This window comes from Leptosomus discolor, chromosome Z (assembly GCF_034619465.1).
Source record: "Leptosomus discolor isolate bLepDis1 chromosome Z, bLepDis1.hap2, whole genome shotgun sequence".
Classification (NCBI taxonomy): Eukaryota; Metazoa; Chordata; class Aves; order Leptosomiformes; family Leptosomidae; genus Leptosomus; species Leptosomus discolor.
Window position 1 is genome coordinate 76362710 of NC_141419.1, and position 12173 is coordinate 76374882.

The following is a 12173-nucleotide window of genomic DNA, read 5'->3' on the forward strand; positions in this document are numbered from 1 at the left end:
TGTGCCATCTTCCACCTTTGAAGCCCCACCCTGAACCTTTACATTTTCTGCAATAACTTTCTGTGACAATGCTAAAACCAGAGGGCTTACTTACAGACTATCTAGCTGCCTCCATGCTCATAAGTTAAAAGTGTCCACTTTTAATGGGCGCTGGGGTAGGACTGGAATAGGAGCTACCTACTGTGTCCATAGTATTAATCTCGTTTGGGTTTCAGAACAGGACAAGCTCATGACAGCTGTCTAGAAGGAATAGGGGGCGTTTCTAACAGTATACCCATGTGAATCAAGTTCTAGAGCTTGGAAATGCTTTCTGATACTTTTTAATTTACTAGGATAGCCACAAACCATCTATATCCTGTCAAGATGTGTATGCATCTTCCCTCCTTCAGATATCACTTACTTTCAGAAGAACCTAAAGGCAATGGTGGGCATGAATGGATGTGTGTGATTTAAATCCCATCTGGCAGATAAGTACCACCCAACCACTTGCTCAGTCCCCCCATAGTGGGATGAGGCAGAGAATTGGAAGGGTAAGAGTGAAAAAACACATGACTTGAGGTAAAGACAGTTCAACAGATAAAGCAAAAGCCCCACACACAATCAAAGCAAAACACAGAATCACCACTTCCCATGGACATCCCAAGCCATCTCCAGGACTGTAGGGATCCAGCACATATAATGGTTACTTGGGCAGACAAACGCCATCACTCCGAATGTCTCCCTCTTCCTTCTTCTTTCCCCAGCTTTATATGCTGAGCATGACGTCATATAGTCTGGGATATCCCTTTGGTCATTTGGGGTCAGCTGTCCCAGCTGTGTCCCCCTCCCAACTTCTTGTGCACCCCCAGCCTCCTCACTGGTGGGGTGGTGTAAGAGACATAAATGGCCTTAGCTCTGTGTAAGTGCTGCTCAGCAATAACAGTGAACGAAACATTCCTGGGATAACAATGAATAAAACATCCCCTGGGATCCAAAACATAGCCTCATGCTAGCTACTATGAAGAAAATGAACTCTATCCCAGCCAAAACCAGCACACAAGGCAGGCTCTTCAGGATAGGGACAGGGTAATTCCCCACTCCTGCTGCAGTTGTGAAAGGGAGAATCAGGAGGGTGAGTTCAAGAAACTATTTCACTCAATTCCTAAATCGATCTTTGCTCCATAATTGTAAAACATGCCCTTGCAAACTGAGAGGACTATTTCTGTAACACATGCAGCAACTGTGATGTGAAAGAAAAAAGGAACAGAGTCAAAAATGTGGAAACCACTACTGTCTGTGCAATAGTCTGCCTGTTACGAGCTTTTTTAATCAATTTATATCTCAGTGCAAGGGTATGGCTGGGGGAAGATAAGCTGTGCCTGAGGGAATGACTACAATATGGGAGTGGAATTGATTTGTCTGGTGAAAATCTCCTGGTGAAAACCTTCACAGATTCCAGCAAAATAGAAACTCTTTCTTAATCCACTCAGAAAAATAATTTGCCTTTTATTGTTGTCCCTTAGAAGGTGCCGTGTGACCTTTCTGTGATTTCTTTCTTATGAGCTGAAAAGATAATATTACAAAAAGATTGAATTACAAAAAGCATGTTCATGTGAATTTATGAGACACAGGATAGCATCCTGCAGTGAAGGAAGAGTCTTGGAAACAGACTTTTAAAAGTCAGAAGTGCCCTGTGATTAATGTGTTCTTCAGGAGAACTGCTAAATTAAACTTACAGAAGTAATTGCAAATGATCAGTGATCATTTCTTTCACAAATGTGAGGCTTTCCTAATGTCATCAAGCTAGGTTATGTAATCAATCCTTGGATAAACAGCTTTAGTATTTCTCACAAGTACAGTCTTTAATAGTTTTTCCAAATTAATGTAATTTCATTTAAAACATTTTAAACCGATTACTGCTAATCTGGAAACAGTGATGAACCCATTGTCAACTAAGAAATTAAATGCCCTTTTTTAGTGATTGGTATGAGATTTTTTCAGCTCATATAGGTTTGTTTTGTTTTGTTTTTTTTAAATTTATACATTAAAACCAGAATATGACCATTTAGGGAAACATTTGACTATATATATATATATGTAAACATATTTATATATATATATTGATATTTTAAAATTACATTAAAGAAAAGCTGACTATTGAAACACAGGGGTCTGTGTTATAGAACAGACTTTTATTAACTTAGGGATATTATCTGTGAATCTGTGAAAATATTCTTATGATGCAAGTGCTTCTCATTAAAAAAAAAAAATCTCTGTAGGCTAGTAGCAGAGGAATGGCTGCTCCTGTTTTGTACAGCAAAGAGCAGCACGTTGGAATGGAGTTGCAGAAAATTCCAAAGCCCCAGATTGAAACAAAGTTAGAGTTGCTCCTTCCAAACCCTTAGGTTATACAACACAAGTAGAAAAACAATTAAACAATAGTTATTATTGTTTCATGTAGTAACATCGGTAGTAGCATACATGGTTTATAGGATTTGACATTAGAATCAGTGTTCTTTTTAAGGGGTTTGTATATGGGAGGAATCACTGAACAACACAAGATACTGTACTGAAATTTGTACCCTCCACAGTGGTACTTTTTCAGCATCATCTTAAAAAACACAGTATCTAATGCCACTTGTGGAACAAAACAGCCATTTGAGATGGCCTTGACTTCCAGTCTGGATTCGGATGCAGTCGTGACTGTTAGAGGTGTTGGATCCTACTTCAACTTGTTTAACTCCATATCTACCTTTATACATATATTTGTTTATTTTGTTGTACATTTGTAGTTATTTCTCTTCTGTCATTGCAGCTCACTTACTCCTTCAAGGTACTACTTCTCAAGTAGCATTTAATTTATTTTTCACTCACCCTGTTACATACTTAATAGAAAGCCCTCCTTGTATTTTGTTTCTTCTGCTTCTCCTCACTTCAGTTTTCTTATTCTTTCTTAAAGACAATGGTATTTTACTTGAAACTGTAATTCACAGACTTAAAAAGGATCTCAGTCAAGAAATAAAATCAACTAACGTTTGGATTAACTCAAAGACTTTGATGTAAAAATATCATTTTACTGAAAGAATTTTAGTTTAGATTTATCACACCAAGAATATTATAGAAAAGGTTCATCAACAAGATCAAGATCAGCTTTTATTTTTATTTAATATTTATAATAGTTATGCTAAAAATACAGTTTAGGAGCAAGATCCACTGTATGGAGCCCTGCAAGAACTGAGTTTTTGGTCTTACAACCTCTTGAACACTGTGGCTTTAATAATACTACTTGTACCCTTAAAAAACAGATATATTTTTTTCCACAAGCATTTTATAGCCTATATGAAGCTGCAACTGCTAAAGAATTTGGTATGGATCTCTAAGAATTCCCTTATTAATTATTTTCACCCAGAGGAGACTGGTAACAGCTGGAAGGAAGTCCTTCAAAACAGACCGTGCCTTGATTTCCATAAGTTGCTTTCCTGAAAGACAGGGAACTTGAATTAAAATACCTTCAGTGACCCCGATGGCAAGGAGTTTCTGTGCTCCAGCTGGGTATTTGAATCCTGAACTAGAGATTTTTCAGGGAAGCTTCTCCAGTTCTTTCATTTTTTGAGTATTTTTTAAAGCCCCCAAGCAAAAGAAAACTTATTTCCTCATTACTCAGCAAAACACACCTGATTCACAGCAGTCTGAGATAGTTCTTTTTGTTGAAGTACAGACATCAAAAACCTATTCCTTAGCGGTATTTATAACACAAAATTTTCACTCATGAAGACAGAAGCAGATCACAAATCTGAATAGCTTTAACTTAAAAAATGAAACAAGTGTAAATACAGATGAACCATTAATTTGTAAATAATTATATTAATGAATAAATAGAAACTTCGTAATCAGCATTGCAAGAATTGTTAGCTTATTTCCCGTTACCAGTTATTTTAGCTAATAGAGGGTCTAGAAAAAGCATTTTAATAGATAAAAAGCACAAGAGTAGTTAGTAAACTTGGCATTTAAATGGCAGGAGAGCAAGCCTTAAGCTCTTTGCAAAACAAGAGCATTTGAGCAAATAACTTGTATGGGTAGAAGAAAGACAAAAATATTAATATTCCATATGTAAATTTTATATATAAATGCTACTGCTGATTTGGAGATTTGTTTATGTTAACATGATTCTTATTTTTGCTCATGTGTATTAGACACTATACTGGATAACTGCCTAATCTTACTGATGTCCTCCCTGTTCTTCCTTCTTTACTTCTTAATTTCTGAAATTATTCTGAGCTCCTTGTGATAAATACTGTGTTTTCTCATGTATGCTGCGTGCTTCCAAGCACAGTTTATTTTCCTGTTCTCGTTTCCTTCCTTTGGCAAGGAAAACAGAAAAATCTGACAAGGAGTCCCAGGGCTTTCTGGAATGTGTTAAAGTCTACGTTTCTCTGGGAACAGCCCCTTTGACTGTTTCTATGTAAAGCTAAAGAGAGGATACTGACAACACCTTTGCAATTTTAAAAGCTTCTGATTGAGCTGTGGGGTCCTTCTAATCTCCCAGAGAGAATGGAAAGGGGTAGCTACACATCAGAAATGCAGGACTTAGGTATTCACCTTTTCTTTTGAGCTTTGTTTCACAGAGCATGGCTATGAACACAGGTTTACTATAGTTGCAGAATAAACAGACTTGTTTTGAATTAAGATGCTTCTGGTAGAAACACAATATTACAAGAAAAAATGGAATAAGCAGACATTACAACAGTAACTCTTTTTTCTGTCCTTGGGAAGTGGAACAGCTGGTAAGATGAAATGTAGTAGTGTGTTAAAATGGACACCTCTGAAAAGAAAGAAGTGGGACCATAGGAGTAGGTTCATGCATATTAAAACAGGGTACTACCTTCTTGCACTTGGTAAGTGCATGCACAACTCTTTCTAATCCGTCTGCCATGGACTGTAAGATAAAATTGACCTTAGTCTCCTGGTAATTAAGTTAACACCCACATTTAAGAATACAATCATGTATTAAAAATAGACAATTTTATTTCAAGTCACTGTGCTAAGCATTATCTCATAGAATCTTTAATACTTTCTCTAACAATTAATTTAGAAGGAATATCTCTTCTCATACACAGAGGATACGTTACCAGGCTGCTCTTTCAGAGCCAGTTATCTATGATCCCACTATACAGGTACAAATATATTTTTCCCTTCAGCTGCTTGCTGGCTCAGTCACTTTTCTCTTTTCTTGCAGAACGATTCCTGGGGAAAACAGTACTCATATGCACTCTTCAAAGCTATGAGCCATATGCTCTGCATTGGTTATGGAGCCCGTGCCCCTGTCAGCATGTCCGACCTCTGGATAACCATGTTGAGTATGATCGTGGGGGCAACTTGTTATGCCATGTTTGTTGGTCATGCCACTGCCCTCATTCAGTCTCTGGATTCCTCACGACGACAATATCAAGAAAAGGTAACTCATTTTAACATAACTCCTTGAGTTTTGAAATAGATTAAGATGATTTAACTGTGGAAAAGTCTGTATGAATTTACACTAAATAATCTAGTAGTTTCTGAATCCTGCAGCATATTTCATTGAACATGAAGGATTTCAGAACACTCTACAAGCTCAACATGTTCCTGCATGAACCCACTTTCCTTAGGGAGCAGACGGTTCTGCATGTCACATGCATTGAATGAGATCTTGGATGTGAACCTTGCTTTAAACTCTTCAGTGAAAAATCCGTGCCCTGGTTCAGACTCTGCTTTGTACCCCTGTGCTACAGTGTGTAGGTACTTGATCTAGGTAGCTGGAACAAAGGCCTTGAGCTCCATAGCTTGGGCATGTCTATACAATTTCTTGTCATTCCTTTGGGCTGCAGTTTATGGATAACCTTGAATTTGTCAAAAGAATGGCCTTTAAATGAAGACCAGATGAAAACAATTAGCTTTCTTCACTCAGAGAAATGCTCAGAAGAGGTCTTTGTTTGCTTTATAATGGTATTGTTCACACACTAGTCCATGACTGTTAAGTCCTCTCCAAGGACAAAAGGAATGGTGGCCAAACGGTAGAAAAGTAGAGAGTTTAGTGGAAGAGAGTTCTTTATGAAACAGGAGGAAAAACATTGATTCCTTGTCAGTATGATTAGAATTTAAAAGATATAAATGGGTACAAGGTGGGAACTTTCTGGAATGGTTACTAATTAACACTGTCAGCTGTGTAATAAAAGTAGAGGCAAGTGTGGGTGAAGCTATGAAACCAGGATCAGAATGAACCTCAACAAGGGTATGCAGAGTTACTGAGATGCTTAAAAAAAAAGCCAAAATCAGATGTTACAGTAAATGGGGAACTGGAGAGGCCATGCCAGGAGAGAGGTCAGCTGAGTAAAGTAGTGAAATCGGAGAGTTCACATCAGCAAATAAGAAACACAGCCTGAGCAATAGTGTTTGGCATATGTCCATAAGAAAGTCCAGAAAGGCAAACCGGGCAGAAATCCCAGTGTGATGTAACACAAGCCTGGGGGAGAAACCTGGCAGAGAGTAAGTAGAGGAGAGGGTGACCCTGGCATCTGCTGAAGATGAAGAGGAATGGCCTGAAATTGCTAGGCAAGAAAAAGGGAAAAGTCAAAAAAAAAAAGATTTGAGTAGGAAGGATTGGGCTGTGTCCTTTACAAGTAGGTAAAGAGGGAGGAAATGAGAGTGTGCAGGAGAAAAAGAGTTTACATTCAGCTTGTTAAGCTCTAGTTGCAACAAGACCATAGGGTCAATGTATCAGAGACAGAGAGAGGTAAGAGATGGTCTCTAAGTCCAGTAACAGAAACCACTAGTGGCTCACACATCTCACAGCTGTTTAAGTCAAGAATATTTTGCAGTCTTGTTTGCAAGCAAGAAATCCCACGCAGTGTTATCTTGAAACTTAAGTGAGAATGAAAGGTTTAGAAGGAGAGGATGGGTGAGCATTAAAACCTCTAAAAATCTGATCTCCATCAGCTCTCCCTAATCCATCTTGGTATAAAGCAATAGGACTAATCCTGGTAGGTCATGTAACCCAAACTAACTGGCTTCTAGAATCTCTTCGGCCAGCTGAAAGGGAAGTAATTTTGTCAAAATGTGGCACTTGTAGGGAACTGTGGGGCAGAAACATCTTAACCATGGACAGGAAGTAAGACATAGAGAAGGAACCTCTAAACATAGTATAACTGCAGTTTCATTAGAGATTAGGGTCAACATACATACACACACATACACAGATTTATGAAATCAGCAGAAATGTCACCATCCACCTGAAACCTCATCTTAATTGTATTCCTCAGACCTTTCTGGTTGCAGCATGATACCACAATGTTTTGAGCATCAGAAATATAGTGCATGGGTCAAGATATTTCATATATTGAGCACCAGTTTCATTTGCGGTTCTGATGTAAATTAAAACCCCGCAGCAGTCAAGTGGTATTGCATTTCATATAAGAGCAAACAAAGGTGGGGTTTTTTCCCCTGTTTTTGATGCACACACATTATTAGACATTAGCATAGAAACGTGTGGCATTTTTTAGTTTTTGTAGTTCTCAACATTTTCATTCTTCTTTGTGTTATTATCTTCTTGTTTTCTGATGTCAGAGGCAAAAGCATAGCATGGCACCGACAATCAGGAATGAAAGAAATGAGCCAGAAATTGCATGTTTCTATGCTTTATAAAAGTGTTTCTTTTTTCCCTGGCAGCCATTTGTATGCCAGTTATTATGGGCTAGAGCTAAATTACAGAATTTTTTCCTACTGATTTCTGAGACTCTGAAGTCATATATGTATTATCGGCTGTAACAACTATACTGACATGTTTGTATATTCTTGCCCATTGCTTTATCATAGTTTAATCGTGTTTTGTGAAATAAATCTTAGATTATAGCCTAAGAATTATAAGCCATTACTATATACTGCTAATGAATATTGGTTTTTTTTTTTTTACTCTGCAAACTGAGTAAATGGGTATTTCAAAAGCCAGTTTGCGCTACCAGCTTTGTCAGTATATTTTCTAAATTATTGGCAGATAAAAATAGCTGATATTTCAATTAACTGAGACTTGAGAAAAAGGTAGATGAAATCTCGAGCCACAGGTTTCAGAGTTTTAATATGTATACTGCAATATCTATTTCTGCCTAGTGCATTTTTTGTCCTGGAATTAAAAAATTAGAAAAATGAGGAGATTGTGACTTGTTTTGATTTTTTGGGATGAAATGCTAGGATCAGCTTCTTTTTTTAGTCTTACATATATAGAATTGTGTGTTTATGGCTCTATTGTCTTCTTCATAACAGTTACAGAAAATACTGTAATTAACATGAATTGCTAAGCAACATGGAATGATAGCAGAGATGAAGAAAGAGTTTGTTCTTTGATTATTCTCTGAGTAAAATCATGCCAAAATGTTATTCCCCTTTTTTTACTAACTATTTTTTTCTGGTATGGCTAAAATAATTTCATAAATGTGTCTATCAGATGCAACTCATGGAAGGAGAGTTCTGGTCCTTCTGACACTGAAAACAGCCAGAAGTGACATATTTGCTGAAATCACCATATCGTCCTCATTCAGATCCTCCCAAAGCTCAGGGTATGCAAAACTAGAACAGACATAATTCAAAATGGAATAAACACAGGAACACAAGAGAGAGCTTTCATTAAGCCAAATATGTCAAACACTGTCTAAGAGCACCAGCTAAGAATTTGACCTGTGCCAAGCACTGCACGCTGAGAGAAATCCAAGTATGGTAAGAAATTAATATTCCTCCATGTGTTCACTGTTTTGGGCCAAAGACATCATTTATCAGAGGAAACTAACAGTGATTATAATCTAGCAAATGTAAAAGGTGGATAATAAAATCACATACTAAGAAATGCTACAAAAAAGGATGCATTGGTACATTCTGGTCACTTTGAGGAAGTTCAGATGTTTTTCTGCTGAAGTGAGTGGAACTCTTCTCAGAGCAAAAAATACCTCTCAGATTGAATACGTACATCACATCCCGGTATCAATGAGTGAAGTGCCAATACCTGACAAAGGAGAAAGACATGTCCAAGCCAAGTATACTCAATTCGTATTCCCTTTCCAGTAAGAAAATCTGACAGACCATTCTACCTTATACAAGGACTGACTAAATCAATGGCTTCTTAGCACTCTGCTTCCCATCTTTAGTATAAGTGAAAGATGAATGCAGTAGTAAATAAAAGTAATATTTTAAGTGATAACATCTTTGACATTTTCTAATATGTAGGAAGTCACCACATCTCAGACATTTGCCTTTGCAAAGGCAACATTTATTTGAAAGAACCAGAAATGCATATGCAGAACTTCTTAACAAGCTAGTGTGAAACAAAGCAGCCAAATAGTCATTTGACAAGGATCATTAGTTAAATATTTCTTCCTTTAGATGTTGGCAGTTTTTAATAGGAAGTTGTTCACCTAATGCTGTGGATATCACTGAATCATCTGGACTGAAGACATGTTAAAATTTCTATGTTCCAGTCTGTATCCAGGAACAAAGTTACAACAAGCTAATAGAGGCACAATTTGTAGTAGAATAGAGATTGTCTCATAGGATAAAGATTTTAGAATTGGTTTGATAAACTGGCAGCTATTAGATCCATTTTCATTATGCTATCATTTTGTATGTTTTGATTTTTCTCTGTTGGTAAGCAACTTGAACAATTGCACAAGGTTTCAAAAATAGAAAAAAAAACCAAAGCAATTTTACCAATTTCAAGTAGTAAAGAGGCATAAAATATATTTGCCTGTATACGTATCATAGGAAATGGAAAAAAGATGACAACTGTCTTTGTATAGTAGATGCTGTCCCAGTCATGAGAAGGTATGTTAAATCATTATTAAAGCTGTGAAAGAATTCTGGGCTTGCCATCAACTTCACATGTCCCAAAGGACATTCTAACCCTGTACTCTGCTTTTATCTTTTTTCCTTAATTTATCATCTTTTAGCGCATCTTCAGGTAAATCAACCTAGTTAAAGGGGAGAAAAGGACTTAAGCATACTTTTCTGCAGAGAAAAAGCAATACTTTCATGTAAAGATAATTTAAAAGAACTTACTAATTGGCATTGTATATTTTTACATAGACAGCATTGGGATTTGAACCACATATTGCTCATTTTTCATTTCTTAAGCACCCAAAGAAATGTTTACAAATGGATAACTGAGTTAGGGCAGGAGGGCAGCTTTAGATTTTGCAGGACAAGACCTTGCATCATCTGTTCAAGTCTGCCCCTTGCAGCTCCAATTTGGATGTCTAGATTGTCCATGTAGTCCATGGGGAGAGACTCAACATGCACTTGCAGGAGGCAGCAAGTTCTCAGGGGCAGCTTTCAGGCAGCAATGGCCAAAGTGTGTTTCCATTTCTCTTCTTCTCCATGAGGCTGTGGTACATACTCAAGCACCTTGTGCAGTAAGACATCTGAGGTCCTCCCTTTGAAAACTGGCAAAGGAGACCATCTCTTTGTGCTTCTTTCTCTGAGTGGTTGTTTTAGGGTGCAGTGGAGACACTCTGCTATGAGTAAAGCGACTTGTTAGCTACCCATTCAGCCAGTGATGCCTCTGCATTTTCTTAAGAAGAATAGGAGGCAGCTCTTCTGTGTTTTCCTCAATTTCAAGATCGTAATGGTCAAACTGAAGGTGGAACAAGGCAGATACAAAGTTCTTCAAATACACTGGTGGCAACAGAAAGACTAGGGAAAACGTGGGCCCCCTACTGAATGAGGCAGGTACCCCAGTGACAGAGGATTTGGAAAAGGCAGAGATACTGAATACCTTCTTTGCCTCAGTCTTTACTATTAAGGCTGGTCCTCAGGAATCCCAGACCCTGGGGGTAGGGGAAGAAGTCTGGAGAAAGGAGGACTGCCCCTTGGTCTAGGAGGTTTGGGTTAGGGATCTTTTAGGCAAATTAGACACTCAGAAATCCGTGGGCCATGGTGGGATGCACCTGTGAGTGCTGAGGGAGCTGGAAGATGTTATTGCTAAGCTGCTCTCCGTCACCATTGAAAGGTCCTGGTGAACAGAAGAGGTGCCCAAGTACTGGAGGAAAGTCAATGTCACTCCAATCTTCAAAAAGGGCAAGAAGGAGGACCTGGGAAACTACAGGCCAGTCAGCCTCGCCTCCATCCCTGGAAAGGTGGTGGAACAGCTCATTCTGGCTGTTAGGTCTAAGCGTGTGGAGGAAAAGATTATCAGGAGTAGTCAACACGGATTCACTAAGGCGAAATCATGTCTGACCAACCTGATGGCATGACTGGCTGGGTGGATGAAGGGAAAGCAGTGGATGCTGTCTGCCTCAACTTCAGCAAGGCTTTTGACACTGTCTCCCATCACATCTTCATAGAGAAGCTTAGGAAGTGTGGGTCAGACAAGTGGACAGTGAGTTGGATCGACAGATGGCTGAAGGACAGAGCTCAGAGGGTTGTGATCAGGGGTGCTGAGTCCAGCTGGAGGCCTGTGGCTAGCGGTGTTCCCCAGGGGTCCAGTCTTGTTCAACATATTCATCAGTGACCTGGATGAAGGGACAGAGTGCACCCTCAGCAAGTTTGCTGATGACACAGAACTGGGAGGAGTGGCTGACACACCAGAGGGCTGTGCTGCCATTCAGCGAGACCTGGACAGGCTGGAGAGCTGGGTGGAGAGGAATCTAATGAGGTTCAACAAGGGCAAGTGTAGGGTCCTGCACTGGGGAGGAATAACCCCATGCACCAGTACAGGCTGGGGTTCGATCTGCTGGAGAGCAGCGCTACGGAGAAGGACATGGGAGTCCTGGTGGACAGCAAGTTCACCATGAGCCAGCAATGTGTCCTTGTGGCCAAGAAGGCCAATGGTATCATGTGGTGCATTAAGAGAAGTGTGGCCAGCAGGTTGAGAGAGGTTATTCTCTCCCTCTGTTCCACCCTGGTGAGGCCACATCTGGAGTACTGGGTCCGGTTCTGTGCTCCCCAGTTCAAGAGAGACAGGGAGCTACTGGAGAGAGTCCAGTGGAGGGCTATGAAGATGGTGAGGGGACTGGAGCATCTCTCTCATGAGGAAAGATTGAGAGACCTGGGGCTCTTTAGCCTCAGGAAGACTGAGAGGGGCTTTTATCCCTGTGTGGGTGTCAAGAGGATGGGGCCAGGCTCTTTTCAGTGGTGCCCAGTGACAGGACAAGGGGCAACAGGCACGAAATGGAGCACAG

At 39.4% G+C, this 12173-nt stretch overlaps 1 protein-coding gene across 1 annotated transcript in view; it reads left to right on the top strand.

Moving 5' to 3' along the window:
* HCN1 (hyperpolarization activated cyclic nucleotide gated potassium channel 1) overlaps positions 1 to 12173 on the top strand; it is a 206845-nt gene that overhangs the window by 126705 nt on the left and 67967 nt on the right. The window contains exon 4 of the mRNA XM_086479424.1: positions 5216 to 5434. Coding sequence (XP_086335550.1) covers positions 5216 to 5434 — 219 coding nt within the window. The remainder of the gene's footprint in view (positions 1 to 5215; positions 5435 to 12173) is intronic.